The sequence below is a fragment of the Lichenostomus cassidix genome, chromosome 5 (genome assembly GCF_008360975.1).
Source record: "Lichenostomus cassidix isolate B80296 chromosome 5, HeHo_3.0, whole genome shotgun sequence".
Classification (NCBI taxonomy): Eukaryota; Metazoa; Chordata; class Aves; order Passeriformes; family Meliphagidae; genus Lichenostomus; species Lichenostomus cassidix.
The window spans coordinates 60416329-60435478 of record NC_139486.1 but is presented as its reverse complement, the minus strand read 5'-3'; the positions used below and the strand labels follow the sequence as shown (position 1 = coordinate 60435478).

The following is a 19150-nucleotide window of genomic DNA, read 5'->3' as shown; positions in this document are numbered from 1 at the left end:
CCTGCAGCTCACTCAGCCTCTCCTTGTCCTGCAGACCCTTCCCAGCTCCATTCCCTTTTCTGGACTCGCTCCAGCACCTCAGCATCTTGGACTGAGAGGCTCAAAACTGACCCAGGATTCGAGGTGAGGCCTCAGCAGTGCCCAGAACAGGGGGACAGTCACTGCCCTGGTCCTGCAGGCCACTATTGCTGACACAGGCCAGGATGCCCCTGTCCTTCCTGGCCACCTGGGCTCGTGTTCAGCAGCTCTCGGCCAGCATCCCCAGCTCTTTTTCCATGGGGCCATAGGAAATTGCACAGAACGGCCAGTGGAATGTTCAGAGTTTAGTACCAACTCCAGGCGGCCCAGCCTGGCTTAGGGGACTCTGCAGCCTCACAGGGGATAGCAATGACCCAAGTGCAGGTGCACACAATTTCCTTGGGCACTCAAGCGTTCCCACTGTTCCAGAACGGCTGGGTTTATTCAGTGCGGCCGCAGGCACAGCCATGCAATAGCGGCCGCTCACCGCGGGATTCCCGCTCCCGCCGCTCCCCACACCGCGCCCGAGCCCTCAGCGCGCGCCGGGACAGGGGGCGGGGCCTGCCCAGCACGCGCTCCTCGGCCCATGGGTTGAGCGCGAGCCACCAATGGGGAGCCGCGGAATGGGCGGGGCGCGGCGGGGATTGGCCGAGGCCGCCGGGAGGGGGCGGGGCCTGGCGGGGCCTGGCGGGGTGCTCCCGGCTGAGGGGCTGCTGGGGCGGCACTGTGCGAGCGGCGGCGGCGGGGCTGCTCGGGATAGCGGGCTGTGCTTGGGGACTGACCGATCCGCGGCGAGGGGCTGACCGATCCCCGGCGAGGGGCTGAACCCCGGTGAGACAGCGGCCCCCGGCCCGTGGGTGGGTGTGTTCGTTCCTTGTGTGGGATCGGGCCGGGAAGGGTGCCAGTCGTGTGGGCAGAGGGGAGTGACGAACCGCCTTCCCCTCAGATATCTTCTGAAAAGAAATCTGCGGTGGGAGGACTGAAGGAAACGGCCTTAAGATGAGATAGTGGCGATTGGGATGAGATGTTAGAGATGCTGTTCGCTGTTGGGGTGTTGGGGGGTTGGAATAGGCTGCCCTGTTGTGAGGTGTGGATGCAGAGAGCATGGCCAGGCTCAGCCAAGAGTCCAGGCGATGGATCAGGTTCGTGGGGATGAGGCATGTGGAGCGGGAAGTCAGTCAATAGTTCAGATTATAAAATTATGGTCTTGAACATGAGAAGCGTTTGATCAGACCGCAAGAAAGCTACAGTGCATGTTGCACAGAGAGAATGAGGTGTTGCCGAATAAGTCATTGTCCGTTCCCACTGATTTTTGACTTAAGTAGGATTAGATCTTGTTTTCTATGGTGTAAATGACATATATGGAGCAAGGAGTCTGGGCAAAAGTATCCAATTGATAACGTCCAGTACAGGTATTGCTACAGCAGTAGCAATTTATCTAAATAAGAAAGGCAGTTAGTTACAGAATTTTATTATAAGAGATGAGGTAAAACTTTTTTCTCTTTCCTTTTGCATCTCAAATGTAAGTATTAAGCCATATGTTATCTAATGCATCTCAGAAGAAATTTCCAGTTAGCAAGAAGCTTAATGGATTACTTCAATATCAGTGTTTTGATTATGTTTTACTGAACGTAAGTTCATAAGGAATTGGTAAGGATTTTTTGCTTCCTCTCCTCCATTCCCAATTTCACGTGGTCTCAAAGCTATATAATAGATTTTAAATAAAATAATTCTTACTTGTGATTCTCTTGTAGAGGCATAAGACTTACTGAGAAGCAGCTGGAGTAATAGGAATAATATTTTCTTTCTTACAGGACATCATGCCAGTCCATCAGGAAAAAAAATCCCCTCAAGAAAGAAAACACAAAATCATCCAAAATGATGCTAAAGCATCTCAAGGCCAGTGGGGAAGAGCATGGTGAGAGAAGCTGATGACCCTAAGTAGTCCTTGTATTTCCAATTGCTTTGTTCCTACTCTTAGGGATGCTGTATTCCTTTTAAATATCCCTCTGTTAATAACAGGTTGTTGTCTTGCCCTGCTTTGGAAAGCTCGTGGATAATTTGCTGTAGCAACAGATGCTGAAGAAAAGTTCTTGAGGTTTTTCAAGGCAAAGTGTTTAATGGATGGCTTGAGTTAAAACACAGTCCTCCTTGTGAAAAAGAAAGGCAAATCATAAGAACTGGTAAAATCTGTAGTTCCTTCAAGGAAAGAAATATTTCCCGAGATCTGGAAAACAGGCATCCCAGCATCTGTGGCATTCCCAGCTGACAAGTCCTGCTGTAGCAAGATTTATGACTCATATCCCAGTTCTCAAAGAGCTGGGCAGGTATTACTAGGACATTGTACTGCAGCTGCGAACAGCCACAGGTGTCTGTGACTTGCTACTGCAGACAGTGGTACAGAAAGGTTAGCTTATGGCTGTCCAAGGTCTGTCTTTTCCATGGTTCTAAGCTTTGCATAATGGTCTTTAGATTCCATTATCTCTTCCAAACGAATACTCTACCAGTTACAGCCATGATTGCCATCAAAAATATGAACTCTGTTATAATAATCTGGGGTTTGGAGGGGAGATTTTGTCTAATCTCTTGCTCTGATCAACTAGTGTTTTAGAAGAGTTTGTGATAAAAGGATGTTCTGTGCTGAGTTTTTTATGGCTGTTTGACCCCCAGACGTGTCTGTGCCCTGAAAACATTTTCAGTTTTCATCCAGTTAGTCTAGAAGGTCCTCTGAAAAAAATTGTCTGATGTAACTCATCTATCTGAAACCTGGGGAGAAAACTGCTCTGTTTTGGATTACAGGGAGGTGGACTGGTTTTCCTTGGCAAGCATCCTTTTCCTGCTCATGTTTGCACCACTGATTGTGTACTACTTCATCATGTCCTGTGATCAGTATCAGTGCTCTCTGACTGATCCAGTCCTGGACTTGCTGACAGGGAAGAAACATCTGTCTGACATCTGGAACAAGACTCCCATGCTGACCTATAGGGCTGCTGGCATCTATTCCCTTTGGGTCACTTTCCAGGTACATTGTTGAGTTATGATCTGGATGTCTGGCTTTTTGCACAGCTGGTGGATGAATCCTTTTACACAGAGCATGGTGGAATGTTGCATTGGCATTTACTCTTTGGTGTTTCACACTTTTCAAGGCTTTTTGGAATCCAAATGAAGCTTATGTACTTGAAAAATAATTATGGGGGGAATATACACAAATATTCCTTGTGTGACATATTCCTAAATTAGTTTTTTTTTTAAAGCAGCTATATAACAACAATACCCATTTGTTTTAAATTAATACACAAGAAATAGATCAAAATAAAAGGATAAGGGCCTGAATCTAGTCACCAATTGCCCTGCCTCCCCACCAAAACCAGAATGGCAACCTTACATGGAATACATCTTTAGAGCTGTATAATAGCTTAGATGTATTACTAGTCTAAAATCACAACAGCTAAATATTTTGCCATATTTGCATACCCAGTACTTAATAGAATTATAATAGAAATGTATGTAAGGGATAGTGTTTCGAGGGGTTTTGTCTTATCTGTATTTACTGTGAATATATTCTCTCTCTTCTAGGTGGTTTTGTATGTGTTCATTCCTGACTTCTGCCATAAATTTCTTCCTGGATATGTGGGAGGTGTACAAGAAGGTGCTGTCACCCCTGCTGGTAAGGTCTTCCTCAGAATACATGCACACCATACAATCTTTTAAAATTACAGTATTTCTGTACTTAGTCTTTATTAATGCATGTGTAGCTGGAGGAAATGTGGACACAAATGCTCTCACCTTTCTCACATGTTCTGTTCAAACAAAAATAGAAAGCAATCTATGTTATCTTTGAGAATAAATTATTGCATTTCTATCTCTTAGTATTAGTAAAACTGTTGATATGCTAGGCTGTGGCACATGGAATGAGAACCACTCGCTGCATGTGAGATAATTCTGCCTTTATTACAAAGCCAAATAGTATATATACTTTTCAGCATGAGGAGTTGTCTCTTAGTTGTTTTCTCAGTCTTTCACAATTCCTCAATACATCTGTCAGGTTTTGACAGCTTGTTATGCTTCTCAGGAGACAACAGGAATCTTGCTATTTGCTTCAAATCCTGTGCTGATCAATACCCTTCTGCATCCTGTCCTTCCTATTCTCAGGGGATTTTAGGGTCCTCTTCCCCTGCAACCCACAGTAGGCATCATGCCAGCAATAGAAAAGGACTGATTGATAATTTTGGCACTCAAAATTGTCAGTGGGCTGTTGCTGGTATTTGACAAGATAATTTTACCTGCTCAACCCAAGGGACTTGGACAAAGTGTGTGATGTGATCTGCTAGAAAGGGTGCTCTTGTTGTTACTAACTTGTTCCTATAGTTACTATAGTTTGGGAGAGAGTCTATATTCAGTTTTGTTTGGAGAAAAGCTCAGCCTAACAAAGCCAAATGGTTACAGCAGAGTCTGAATGGAACATTCAGAAAAGTGCCTCAAGTTCTTTAATTGGGAGGATGAGGAGAGACAACTCATTTCATGAGCATTCAGTTGAGCTGTGTATTCTGTGCATACCCATGTCAATAACAAGCTGTATTAATGCAGGGTCACTAACACTTGATTTTTTCCTCTTGTTTTAGGTGTCGTGAATAAATACGAAATCAATGGACTTCAGGCCTGGATCATTACCCATGTGCTTTGGTTTGCAAATGCTTCTGTCTTCCATTTCTTCTCACCTACCATCATTTTTGACAACTGGATTCCTCTCCTGTGGTGTGCCAATATCCTGGGATATGCAGTTTCCACATTTGCAATGATTAAAGGCTACTTTTTCCCTACCAATGCCAAAGACTGGTATGTGAACTTTAGTAATGACAGGATACTAGGTAATCAGAGACTAAAGTTGTTAAATAAAAATTGGACCTATGAATTGAATAACAGAATATATTTCATTGGCACAGAGAGCTAAGCCAGTGCATGACAGTGGTTCTTTGCTTCACTAACACCCTCCCCTGTTTTCTGAGTTTTTACTGGCACCCTCAGTATCACAGATGAACCCATCCTAGAAATAATTATACTTAGACTGTTCAGAAATGTTACCAAGAGTAAACTCAGGCATCTCTGAAATTCTGGTTTATGTCTATTAATGTAATACTTTGGTTGGGTCAGTTTGTGTTACCTTGCACAATGTTACACGGTTTTGTGACTTTTATTATCACTTCATCAAATTAACCTGAATTGTGTAGTCAGAGTAGTAATTACCTGTATTTTTATGTAACTGTACATTTCTAATTTTTTTATGTTTTACAGCAAATTCACTGGAAACTTCTTTTACGATTACATGATGGGGATTGAATTTAACCCTCGAATAGGGAAGTGGTTTGATTTCAAGCTGTTCTTCAATGGGCGCCCTGGCATTGTAGCCTGGACTCTAATCAACCTTTCCTTTGCTGCCAAACAACAGGAGCTGTATGGTGAGGTGACAAACTCCATGATCCTTGTCAACGTCCTTCAGGTAAATTCTGAGGAGGAGATGAAGAAAACAGTTAGGAAATAAACTAATATTAAAGCAGGGGAAAAAAACTCCTTCCATGGGAATGAAACGTAGGCATTTTCTCCTGGCATGAACCAGCTCGATCAGTGATGGTGTGCTGGGACATCTTTGGGTTTATTCACCAATCTGTGTAGGTGGAAGCCTGCTCAATAGGAACTGTATCCACCCTCTGTGTAACCCTGTGACTCTAAGCTTAAGAAAGGTTGGGGATGTGAGTTGGGGTTGTGAGTTCACTTCCCAAGTATTTGTCCTTAAGTTGTTCACTTGCCTTAGTTACCCTGCTATTGCCATGTCTGTGTAGACAGATAGATGTTGTGTATCCAGGTAGAATGTATTTATGTGATAGTTCTTCTTAACTGTGTTCTGAAATTTCTGTTTCTGAAGTGCTAACAAAAAAACAGCAATGAATTTTGAGACCATATCACAAGGCAGGACAGAGATTAGGCTGATGCTGTTAAACAGGGTAACTTGTGACAGTGCTGTTACTGATGTGAAATTATTCTGTTGCAGGGTATTTATGTTCTGGACTTCTTTTGGAATGAAGCCTGGTACCTGAAAACCATTGATATCTGCCATGATCATTTTGGATGGTATTTGGGCTGGGGAGACTGTGTTTGGTTGCCTTACCTCTATACTTTGCAGGTAAAAATGTGTACAATGTGTATTTGGACTAACAGAAATGAAAGTTTCCAGAAACATCCTTCCCAGCAGTTTAATTTGTACCTTAAAAGTTTCTAGGCACTTTGATTACTGAGAAATCATTGCAACATTCTTTGTAACAATTCACTAGTAGGAAGGCTTCCTGCCTATGCGTGGATTTGACATCTTTTCCTCTCCTCTCTTTCTTTTGTGCCTCTTTCTGTCACTGTCTGTTGCATCTGTTTATTTTTCTAAATCCTTTCAGTTTCTTTTTTTTCACTCCTCCATTTTGAGGGTCTTTTGATTAGTGGTGGTGTTTGAGTTTTGCTCCTTGGCTTTTTTCCTTCTGTCCAGTTTGCATCCTTGCAACTTCTCTCTTCTTGTTTCATGAAGTGCAATTTTGGAGAGAGAAAGAGAGAAGGAAACTGTAGAATGCAGAGTTTTCTGAAAGTTTTCCGCAGTTTTACTGTTGCAGTAGATCTTTATACTCTTTCTTCTGGTCTGTTGTGGGTCACTGTAGTCAAGGAATTGACTGGCATGCTGAGTCTCTCTTGGAAGTAAATGGCTGATTGTTTTTGTTATCCCCAGGGTCTGTATTTGGTTTACCACCCTGTCCAGCTGTGCACAGCTCACGCCGTAGGCATCTTGATGTTGGGCTTGCTGGGTTATTACATCTTCAGGATGACCAACCACCAGAAGGACCTTTTCCGCCGTACCAACGGCAACTGCAGGATCTGGGGGAAGAAGCCGGAGTACATCGAGTGCTCCTACGTGTCCGTGGATGGGACCAAGTACCACAGCAAGCTGATGACCTCGGGGTTTTGGGGCTGGGCTCGTCATTTCAACTACACAGGAGACCTGATGGGCTCGTTGGCCTATTGCCTGGCTTGTGGCTTTGAGCACATCCTGCCTTACTTCTACATCGTTTACATGACCATTCTGCTCACCCACCGCTGCATTAGGGATGAGCACCGTTGTTGGAGCAAATACGGGAAGGACTGGAAGCGCTACACTGCTGCGGTGCCCTACCGGCTCCTGCCTGGAGTATTTTAAGGCTAACATGGGATCCAGGGGAAGGAAAAAAGAAGAAACATGCAGGCATGCCATGTTTAAAGTTAATGAAATGAGGCACTGAAATGCCCTGGTTTTTTACAAGACTCTTTTACCTGGAATACCCCTCTGAACCTCCCCATTTCCAAATTAAGTTGAAGAAAAATTGCATGTATTGAGACTCGTGGAAAATCCCAAAGCTGGCAGGTGGCCTTACCCTTGATTGTAGCAGGGTTCTAGAAGAAGTTTGCAGTGGCTCAGGACAGGGGGAAAAGAGTTCTGTCATCTCTTTAGGAAAGAAGTTGATGCAGTTGCTGGTGACCATCAGAAGCTGCAACTGGGAACAACTTTAAAGGAGCTTTCATTGTTGGGTGCTTGTCAAGCGATGAACAGTGGAAATGCTGAACTGCAGAAGCTGATTTGAAATGATTGTTGTAATCTAAAACAAATGTTTGTGAGAACTGTTAAAAATCTGTAACATTTTAAGCCCCTGACAATATGGTACATGACCAACTGAGTATTATTTTGACAGTGAAACCACTCCACTCTTTGTGGAGATACTGAGCTGTGCTGGTTGGACTGGGGTGGAGTTAATTTTTATCATAATAGCTGCTCTGGGTGTGGTTTTGGATTTGAGCTGAGACAGCGTTGATAACACAGGGATGTTTTCATTATTGCTGAGCAGTGTTTACACAGCATCAAGGCCTTTATTGCATCTCACCCAACAAGTGAGTGGGCTGGGGTTGCACAAGGAGCTGGGAGGGGACATGGGAGGACAGCTGACCCCAGGTGTCAAGAGGGTCATATCCCAGGCTATGTGGCATCATGCTCAGCATATAAAGCTGGAGGAAGAAGGAGGTAGGCAATGTCAGGAGTGATGGTGTTAGTCATTTCAAGTCACCATTACATGGGATGGAGCCCTGCTTTCCTGGAGATAGCTGAACATCTGCCTGCAAGTGGCCAGTGGGGAGTAGCTTCCTTATTTTGCTTTGTGTGCACAGTTTTTCCTTTACCTGTTAAACTGTGTTTATCTCAACCCATGAGTTTTCTCCCTTTCCCGATTCCCTCACCCATCCCAGCGTGGGGGAGTGAGCAAGCAGCTGTGTAGAGCTGAGTTGCCAGCTGGGGTTAAACCATGACAGTTCTTTTTGGTGCCCAACGTGGAGCTCAAAGGGTTTGAGATAACAGCAGCTTTGACTGGAATGTGCTGGATTGGATTTATAGCTCTTGGTGCTGTTGTGTCATCAGGCTCCTGTGCTTGCCCTGGGGCTCACTCTCTATATTGTGGGGCTCATTAAGGGCTTCACTTTGATTTTGCTGCTGGCTCTTCCTGTGCTGTGCCTGGGGACACTTTGATGACAGCTGTGGTGACACACCTGGACTGGCAGGTGGCCAGGCCATTGCTGCTGTGGATAAGCCCACAGGGGATCAGGACACTCCCAGACATCAATGGCTGGGAATGAGCCCATGGCAGGAACCTCTTGAGGAACCTCTCAAAGCATCTGTGGCTGTGGTTATGGCCATGCCCAAGAAGAAATTGTGGCCCAAGGATAAACCTGAAGCCTCTAGCTGTGGATCAGTCCATGCTCTGCAGGTATCCCTTGGAACATCAATGCCTGTGCATGGGGTGGTGCTGGAGCACCTCAGGGCCATGGATAAACCCCTGGCAGAGCAGTTACAGCCTTGGAGGGACTGTGGGTAAGGCCACATCCACTTCTTTAGTGTGGGTGGAAAACTTCATTCCCTATCGTTTGTATGAAATCATGTTTGTAAAAATTTGAGATCTAAATTCTTAATTTCAGGACAAATTAAAAAAAAACTGCTAATTTTGCTTCAGCTGTTTCTTTTCTTTTTACATGGTTATCTTTCAGAGTGATTGAAGGACACAAAAGAAGCTGTTCAAAATATTTAATTGCAAGAGCTCCTTGGAATTCTGTTTTCCAAGGTGAAACAAATAAAAAGAGGGATCACTATGCAGATGGTAACAAGCTTGGTAGCTATGTTCAAGCTAAAAGACTTTTTAAAGAATTATTGCATACAAATATACTGATGGTTTTTAGAATAAGTAGAAAAGTGTGTAAATTGATGTTTTGTAGAAGCAGCTGAATGCACTGATCTTTGCAGGTTTGGATGAATTGTGTTGGTTGGTGTGTGTTTTGGTTTTGCTGCAGTCATCCTGGAGAGGATGGCCTGGGCAGCAGAAAAAGATTCTCTACAAACCTGGAAAACAAATGTATTGTGTAGCTGGGCTTTGTTTTGGGTCTGGGTATACACACAGCTATGGAGGTGCCTTTAGTGAAAATACACAGCCCAGCAGCTTTCCAGTTCTCCAAGGGGAAATGCTTGTAAGATGCTGGGTTTGGGGCAAGTCAGTTCAGAGGATGGGAAAACTGAGGTTCCAAGACTGTTGGACCCTGTCAGTCCTGGCACTGCATTGCTTCAGGCTGCCCTTGGCTTTGCTGGAACAATTCCATGTGGTGTGTACTCAGCTCCCCCAGAGCCCCAGACTTCCATCATTTTCTTATGTGGCCTTGGAAATGGCACTGACCCTCTGCTGTTAACACCAAGGTTATTTAAATATTGCAGGATAATCTGCACTCTTAAATCATGGTAGCCTTGCCCAGCTCAGTGTGGTCCCTTCTGTTCCCTGAGAAATCCTGGATGTTTAGTGGAAGAAATTGTCCCTTCAAGACCAATTAAAAAAACCTCCATCTATTCTGTAAGCTTCATCCTAACAGAAGCACTGTGTTAACAGCGTACACTGATGTCATCCTTGAGAACTGGAATCTGAACAACCATCAGCTTGCTCATCTTCATGGCTGGGTCACTTTGTTGTATGCATGGCAATAGTGTTAAATTTGTTTTTTTCCAGAACATGCACACACAAGCAAAAAAAAAACCAAACCAAAAAAACACCCAAAAAATCCAAACCAAACCACAATACATTTTATGGAGCATGACTTTTGGGTGTATGTATTGGATTAAATTTTGTCCTGATAATTTGTATTTATTGACACTCTGTGGTCAGTATCACCTACCAAGTTGCAAGACCACAAATGACATTTCTGGGATCAGATCACCTTTCCAGCATAAGAGTGATTGTAATGGAATAGGATTGCTCAGTTCCAGTTTTACTCTGACAGTGTGAATGACAACAGGAGAATATGCTGTTGCCTCGTGGTGGCTGCCAAACTATTTTCTGCTTTTAATTACCAGTCTGAGGTTCAGATCATGTGCCAACGTAGAGCTGCACTGCCTAAATTGGTTCTATTCAATAATGCACTGTCTTCACTCAAGGTTAAAAGTGATGTGCAGTTGAAGATAAAACTGTAATACCATGTTTCTTCTGCTTTATTTCATAGAGGATAAAAAAGTCTAAATGTGTGTGTCAAATCAAAAGCTTGCTTTGTTTTTAGATGACAGATACAGATATCCTTTTGGCTACTGGGCAGGTAATGAAACTATTTTTCTTAAATTATGCTATCCAAGCCCTTTTTTAATATATCTGTTCTCTTAAAAATGCAATAAATTTGCAGTCCAAGGTAATGGAAAATACATGTTTTATCTTCTTACCGTAGCATAAAGCCATGGGGCTGCAGGGCCGGCTCTGCCCAGAGGGGGGCGCTGCACTCGCGCTCCGTGTCCGCCAGGGGGCGCCCCTGGGGCGGGAGGCGCTGAGGGAGTGGCGGTGTCTGCGGTGTCTGCGGTGTCCCGGGGCTGGCACGGGCTGTCCCCGCACCCCGCCGCTTCCAGCCGCGACCCAGCGCCTGCTCCGGGGAACAGGAGCCGCCCTCCTGCCGGGCCTGGTACCGGCACAGCCCCGGCTCCCCGCCGCCGCAGCGGGACCGTGAGGGGAGCCCCGGCGGGACCCCAGCCCCATGCCAGCCGGAGCAGGAGCGGTAGTGCCGGGCTCAGCCCCAGCGCCCGTCCCGGAGCGGCTCCTCCCGCCCGCGGCGATCCCGGTCCCCGTCGCAGCCCCAGTCCCCCCTCGGTCCCCCGGCCCCAGGACCCACATCCTGCCCGCCAAGGGAGAACCGGCTCCGCCCGGGATCCCCATCAGACACCGGCAGACCCAGACCCGAATCGCCGGGCCCGGATCCCGGTACCGGCCCCACCTCAGCGCCTCGGGCTCCGAGCAGCGCCGAGAACAGCCCCCGATCCGAGGCTGCACACAGCGCACCCAGCGATGCTCCCGCCGCATCCCGAGATGAGCATCCACCGCGCAGAGCACGCCAGGTGCTGATCTGCCGGGGTTTATGGGCGCGGGCGGGGCGGGCCGGCACGGGTGTGAAGGGCGGGATCGGCTCAGGTGGGAAGGGAGGGGCCGACACAGGTGTGTGAAGGAAGGGGCCGACACAGGTGTGAAGGGCGGGATTGGCTCTGGTGCCCAGGGCGGGGCCCGGCTCAGGTGTGAAAGGCGGGATCGGCTCAGGTGCCCAGGGCGGGGCGGAGGGGATTTAAACGCCCGGAATTATGTTCAGAGACATTTGTCCGCTCGGTGCGGGAGGTTATGGAGTCGTGCTCTATATCTCTATTTCTCTATGCCTCTCTTTTCTTCCTGCCCTTCCTCCCTCCCCAGCCCAGTCCTCTCCTACCCCCCTCTCCCTATCCCGCTATACACCCCAAACCTACCCTACCCCTCCCTCTTCTCCCTCCTCCCTCTACCTTTCCTTCCTTCTCCCGTCCGGAGGAGGTCGTAGCGGGGCCCGGGGAAGGAAGGAGCAGGACGGGATGAGCTGTATCTTTGCCTGGCGATCTCCATGTCTGTTCATGCTGCAGAGTGACGAGACCCCCACCATCTCCCTGCCTCCCCGCAGCCTCCCGGCCCTCCGGGCTTTATTCTTCGGCGCCCCGAGCCTCGCGGCTGCGGGGGAAGGAGGGAGAGGGGGAGGATAGGGAGAGGATGAGGTGGGGTAGGGAGAGAGGTGGAGGTAGGTTGGGAAGAAGGAGGGGGGAAGGGAAAGGCCGGGTGGTGGGGAGGAGATGACTGACAGAGGAGGAGTAGGGGGAATAGAGGGGAGTCGGGCTGGGAGCGGGGTAGGGACAGGGGACAAAGGAGGGGTGGGTGGGAGTCGGGGAGGCGCAGGGGACCAGGGAGAGAGGGTGAGGGAGGCTGGGGAACGGGCAGGAGATGGGGCTACGAGGGAGAGTGAAGGGTGAGAGCGAAAGAAGCTGGACGGGTAGGAAGTGGGGATAAGGGGAGGAAGACGGGGGAGGATTAGGGGAGGAGGAAGAAAGAGGGGTAGAGGGGGCCTCACCTGGGCCACGCCGGGGGAGCCCGGCCGGGCCGCTGCCACTCTCCCCAAGCTCTTACAGAGCACATGGGTGCTGGGGCGATTTCTGTGTTTAGATCCCTTCGGCCCCACCCCGCGCACCTGAGCCGGGCTCGTCCTTCACACCTGGCCCGGGCCGGGCTCCGCCCCTGAATCCGCTCCTCGGGAGTCTCCCCAGAGCTCCGGGCCCGTCCGGCCCGGGATGGGAGAGGGGAGCATCGCTCGGGGCCCGCCCCGCTCACCCGGGCCGGACCGGGGCTGCTGCCGGGAGCAGGACCGTGGGTTTGGGTTCAGCTCCGGTGGCTGCTGGGGCGGTGCCGCCTCTCCCCGGAGGGCGAGGTGGCATTGGCTCTGGGATCGGGACCGGGAGGAGCCGCTCCGGGATGGGTGCTGGGGCCGAGTCAGGCACTGACGCTCCTGCTCCGGCTGCGGCCGCTGCTGGTGTGGGGCTGGGACCTGCCGGGGCTCCGGGAACAGTCCCGCTGCGGCCGCGGGGAGCCGGGGCTGTGCCGGGCTCGGGCAGCCCCCGCGATCCCGTGCTGAGCCCGACGCGCCGGGCTGGGCTCTGCTCTGAGCCCCAAACCCTTCCCGGGAGCTCGCGTTGACCCCAGAACACGGCCCTGGGGCTCTGCCGCCCGCCCCAAACGCCGCGCTGAGTCGCTGCTCCTGAGCTCTGAAACAGAGCGGGGAGTGAGCTGTGCTTAAGGCAGGACTCGGAGCTGAGAAACACAGACTCACCATGGCCAAAACAGCCTGCTTGCAGCACCAAAACAGGCAATTTGGGCTTTAATTCAAGCCCCCCAAAATGCAGCACGTAAATCTCTCCTGGTGAAGCACAAGCACCAGCTGACTGACCCTGGTTTCAAGACCCCCCAACACAGGGCGTGGTCTCTGCCTCAAGTCCCTAAAATGCAGAACTTGGTCTCTCTGTGATCCCAAATGCTGTCTGACAGACCCTGGTTTCAAGAGCCCCAAACCAGGACTCAGTGCCTGTGTCTGAACTTGGCCGAATGAGCCCAGTTTTGAGTCCCCAAAATGCAGCACTGGATCTCCATTTCTAAGCACAAACATACAGGACATAGCCGCTCCTCAAGCCCTAAAAACACAGGATTAAGTCACTGTTTCTGAATCCCAGCTCCGGCCATCCATATGAACCTGCTCTCAGGACTCCAAAATGCAGGATTTATTCTCTGAGCCTGATTTAGCACCTCTCTCTGTGAGCCCCAAAACTGCTCCAGTCCATCGGGTTTGGAGCCCCCAGAAGTGCTCCAGGCCATGGCTGGACCCCAGCTGGGCACCAGCAGCTGCTCCCTCACACCCCCAGTGAGATGGGAAAGAGACCAGAAACAAAAATTCATCTTGGGGGGAGAAAGAGATCAGAGCAGTTTAATAATGGAAACCAAGAAAAATACAATAATGTAATATTAATGACAACATATAACAACAGCAATAGCAACAAGAACAGTGATAACAATAATGAACAGGAGAGAGCGAAAAATCCCTCCACGTGCCCCCTTTACCATTAAAAATCCAAACTTTAATCCAGAGCACCACAAACTCCCCGTGTGGAGGATTTCTGTATTCCTGTCATTTTCTCTGTGTTCGTTCCCAGGGATTCAGGGACTAAAGGAAGCACCAGCTGCTCCTCTGGGCAAGGGAAAGGCTCCTCTGCTATTCCCATGAACAGAACACCTGAAATTAGTGCCCTGGGAGCCCAATCCGGTCCTTCCAGCGACAGGCAGGAGTTTTCCCTTCCCAGCTTTTTGGGAATCTGGGTGAAGGTCCCATTCCCCAGCTCTCAGAACTGTCCCTGCCACAAACCCCACATGGATCTTCAGCCTTGCTGAAGCTAATTCCCTTGTCACAGCCCACTTCCTGCACAAAAATAGGAAAGATTGGGTATCAGGAGGGAATTCTTCCATGTGAGGATGGTGAGGCCAACAGGTTGCCCAGAGAAGCTGTGGCTGCCTCATCCTTGGAAATATTCCTCATCCAGGAAATATTCCTGGAACTGGATGATCCATAAGGTCCCTTCCCACCCAAACCATTCCGCAATACCAGGATGATCCCATCATCTTTTCCTGCATTTATTTTGCATTGTTACCTCTAAAATATAAATTCCCAAATTTAGATGATTTGTTAAAGGAATAATTTAAAAATTATTCAGACATAAAAAGGGGAGCCAAACACACAAGAATCATTCCCACGTCCATCAAATCATTATTAATCAGGAGCCTATTCCCTCATCTCTGTCCTTGTTTTGCTTTCCTAGAAATCCTTATGATCCCACAGTTTCTCCGAAAGATCTGCTGGGATTACTGGAAGGTTTGCTCTGTCAGAGAGCCACAGGGGTTTACCACATTTGTTCCTCTGCTTCTTTATCCTTTAACCAGCCTTCCCCAAGAACACTTTTGTGGGAGAAGTCTGGAATTACTTGAAATGGATCGACTTCATATTTTTTCCCCACTGTTATCCAACTATTTCAAAATTCTTGGAATTATCCTCGAAAGTGCCCTAGAAAATTACTGTGAAAACATCAATCAGAAGAACATCTTGAGAAAAGAAAACCACCTTCAGCAGCAGCAAAAACAAGCCCTATTCTTACCTGATATCCAGGTGCTCCTGCCAGGGCTCCCAGCAGCCATTCCCATTCCCAAACAAGTGCTATAGGAGACACTCCTGATGTCCATGAGAGTGAGGCAGTTTTGGACGTTCTTTGCTGTGGAATCAGATAACAGAGTGTACATGATCTTTACAGTCCCTTCCAAGCCAGACCACCCCGTGATTCCATGGTATGATCAGCACCTATCCCAATTCCATTCCAGAAACACCCTCCCACTAACCCAGAACTTTCCTTTTTCTGCACCACATCAGGGATGTGCTGCCGAGTGCCCCGGGCAGAGGATGCCTCAGCACTCCCTGGGATGCCGTTCCGAGCCTATGCTCCCCACGGGGCGGCAGCACCGGGCCGAACAGCCCCGGCTGGTCCAGAGTTCAGCGGGCAAAAACCCCACTGAGCCCCTTTCGTGCATCCTCAGAGGCACAGCATCACAGCACATCCTGAGCGGGAAGGGACCCACAGGGTCCAAATCTGCCCTGCACTGGACACCCCAAGATTGTCCCCCTGTGCTCGAGAGCCTTCTCCAGACCCAAACTCATCCTCCAAGATCCTGAAAACACAACGGGGAAGGGAAAAGGATAACGACGGAGGATTTTTAATACGTATCTCGTATGACCGTTCTATAGAACTGTTATATATGCTTATAGATAATCCTATAATCAAGATGTCCCTTATACATCCCTCCAGATAATCCTGCAATCAATATATCCCTTATATATCCTTATACGGCGCCTTCACGCCTCCAGTGACCGGCGTGGGGCCCGCTTGACACCTCCACTCCCATTCCCACAGTCAGACCAAGTTTCCTTTCCGGCTTCATCCCAAGATTCCCACGGCAGTCTAAGATGTCTCCTTCCATAAAGCAATTTATTCTCAGTAATACACAACCAGCCCGCGCTGGTCCCCCCGGAGAGGACCCATCACCTCATTCTTACCCCAAACTTCATCTTCTCCCCTGCAGATTAACTCCGATTTTACCCCCAAAGGGTTCATTTTGTCCCCTACAGAAGCCGCCCCAGAGCGACGCCCCGCGGCCCCGCACGGCCGAGACAGCTCCAGTGCCCTCAGCTCCTGCTGCTGCCTCCTCCCGCTCCGTGCCCCGGGACGGGACAGAGATCCCTGTGCCGGGACACCTATCCCTGTGCCGGGACAGCCATCCCCGTGACGGGACAGCCATCCCTGTGCCGGGACAGCCATCCCTGTGCCGGGACACCTATCTCCCCGCAGCCCCTGTCCAGTCTATCCGCCTTCCCCGCCGCCCGCTCGGGGCTGTCCCCGTTCCTCTCTCACCTCCGAGCTCGGAGCAGCCCCCAGCACGGCCCCGCTGCTCCCCGGGCTCCGCCGCAGTGCTCCTGAGTTTGGCCCCAGAAACAAACCTCGGGCTTCCTTTCCAAGCCCAAACCCGCAGGATTCTCCTGACCCTCCCGGGGAGCCCCAGTGATGTGGGGAAAGCCGGAGCCCCGGCGATGTCGGGCGGTGCTTGTGAACCGCATGGGGGGACAGCCGAGCTGCTCCGGCCCCGTGTGGGGCTGCAGCGAGGGGCGCCGGGCTCCGGCCCTCTGCGCTTTATTCTCCGGCGCCCCTAGCCCCGCGGCTGCGGGGAAAGAGGGAGAGAGGAGGGATAGGAAAAGAGGGGGTCGGGGGGATGAGGAGGGGTAAGGGGGTCGGGGTGCGCAGGGCAGCGGGGATGGAAGAGCTTCGGGAGGGAGGGGGAAGGGAGGCGAGGGAACAGGAAAGAGGGGATAAGGGCAGGAGCAAGGCTAGGTAGAGGGAGGTACAGGATGGAGGCGATACATGATACAGGTGAGGGAGGCCTTCACCTGGGCCCCGCCCGCACTGAGCGCTGAACTAGCAGAAGAGGCCAGGGTCAATGGGATTTCAATCCCCTCGGTCCGCCCCGCGCACCTGAGCCCTCCCGGCCCTGCCCCGTGCGGGGCAGCTCGTCCCGGACCATCGCTTTGTCCCGTTCTGGCCGCACCTGGCCGTGCCTGCCGGGAGATGCCAACTGCAGCAGCAACTCTCCCACCCCATGGATGCCTCTCTCCCTACAAGCCCTCTCACACTGCCCCAGCCTTTCCCACCCCCATTGTCCCAGACAGGGAAACACTGCACCTGCTCTGGGCAAGGGAAAGGCTCCTCTGCAATTCCCATGAACAGAACACCTGGAATTAGTGCCCTGGGAGCCCAGTCCTGTCCTTCCAGTGACTGGGAGTCATCCAGATGGTCTTTACCTGCATAAAATGAAAATGAGATCCTGGTCCGATGCATTTACAGCAGGACTGGACATTCCTGGCCAAGGTGACCAGTCCATAGAAGTCAGACCAGTGATAATCCGGGGGGGATTTTATATAGGATACTTGCAAATTTCATTATCCTGAAACTCCAGTTCTTTTTGGCACCTCTTGCTTAAATGTTTCCTTGTTGATCAGTTAGACCTCAGTTTCCCTGAGGTTAATTAATCTTTTTAATGACCAGTGCTAGAGGTAGGGAGAAAAAAACAGCAGTCCCTGAACACCTCCATCACTTCCACAGTGACCAGCAATCAATGGCTGATGGGAAGGAGCCTCCCTGGGACAGAGATGGGACTTTCAACCCAAACCATTCCATGATGATTCCATGACCTTTCCCTGCATTAATTTTGCATTGTTTCCTCTCAAATTTGGATGATTTGCTAAAGGAAAACATTTAAAATTATTACAGGAATAAAAAGGGGAGTTGTAAAACATACAAGAATCATTCCTACATCCATCAAATCATTAATTGGAAGCGTGTTCTCTCATCTCTGCCCTTGTTTTTTTTCTTTCCTGCAAAACCTTATGATCCTACAGGTTCTAGCTATATTTCCCTCTACCCTGCCCCCCAAAAAAAAAACCCAAACCAAAAAAACAAACAAAAAAAACCAAACCAAAACAAAAAGGCTGGAAACATCCTGATGCATTATGGAAAAGATTTTTTTGTCATTCCAAGGAACAACAAGCAGAGAGACAGCCATGGACTAGGGATGAACACCCTCAGTGCCCCCACCCTCCAAACCCAGTGCAGATCGGGCTGGGAATGCCGGAAGCAGCCGGGTGTGCCGCTAATTGCAGAGCGTGCCTTTAATCCCAGGCTAAGCCAGCTCAGCCGCCCGAGCCTGTCCCAGCTGGGGACAGCACAGGTCTCTGCACATCCCAGTGCCCAGGTGCATCACTCCCCGGCCTGTTTCACACCCTCCAGGTCGCTGTCTGGCCATTCCAGATTGCTGATCCATTGCAGCGGGATCTCTTCCACCTCTCCCGTGGCCAGCATTTGCCCACAGTGCCGGGGTCCTGTGGCTAATTGGAGGCAAACGTGGCAGCCACGTCTGGTTGAGCAGCTCCCTGCAGGTGGCGGGGAGATGTGACCTACTTGTCATTGGAATCATGCCGCCTGCTTGGAGAGCCGTGAGCTCTGCTGACAGCTGGAGCAGGCTGACCCCTGCGATGTCCTGCGAGGAAACAGAACCAGGGAAGCTGAGGTTGCTGGGAGTGCTGCCAGGAGAGGTCTCGAGTCCCAGAGCATCAGGAGGGAGAAGGGAGCTCTCTGGGATGCACTGGCACACTGCATAAGGGATGGGAGGAAGGTGTGTCCTTTCCATTTGGCCGCTGCGATATTCCCTTGGAAGTTTTTTCATACTTCCAGAGCTGGATTTTTGTTTGCCTGTGAAGCTGGGAATCACTAGCCTATTTTGATGAGGGCCCTAAAGTTTCATTTGGCTCACGGTGTGACATTGCTGGGCAGGGCTTTGTGTGAGGCCTGAGGATGGAGAGGGGTGGAAAGGGACATGGAAAGCCTCCTCCAGCCTGAGCCAGGCGCGGGGAGAGGATCACCAGGTGAAATCCTGTGTCTGGAACAGTAGGAATAGGGACAGCACTGCGATGACTCCAGCTCTGGGTTGTGTTGCTCCTTTCTCCCTGCTCTGCTGCGATTTTCCATCATTACCACGAGACACCTTTTTCTGCCCTTCTTTTGTTTGAGCAAATTAACACCAAGTGC

The 19150-nt window shown here is 49.9% G+C and overlaps 1 protein-coding gene and 1 long non-coding RNA gene across 2 annotated transcripts; one reads left to right on the top strand and one right to left on the bottom strand.

Moving 5' to 3' along the window:
- The first annotated feature begins 713 nt into the window (after positions 1–713).
- Positions 714–9079, top strand: DHCR7 (7-dehydrocholesterol reductase). The gene is made up of 8 exons (XM_085063315.1): positions 714–849; positions 1833–1936; positions 2818–3040; positions 3595–3685; positions 4641–4854; positions 5311–5515; positions 6065–6196; positions 6782–9079. The coding sequence occupies exons 2-8, from the start codon at positions 1839–1841 to the stop codon at positions 7244–7246; spliced, it is 1428 nt and encodes a 475-aa protein (XP_084919441.1). The 5' UTR covers positions 714–849; positions 1833–1838; the 3' UTR covers positions 7247–9079.
- A 5180-nt stretch (positions 9080–14259) lies between these two features.
- Positions 14260–16962, bottom strand: LOC146436919 (uncharacterized). Its single transcript, XR_014852783.1, has 3 exons — positions 16427–16962; positions 15122–15235; positions 14260–14391 (listed from the first exon to the last, which is right to left on the bottom strand). It is a non-coding gene; the product is annotated as an uncharacterized LOC146436919 (long non-coding RNA).
- Positions 16963–19150: the final 2188 nt, after the last annotated feature.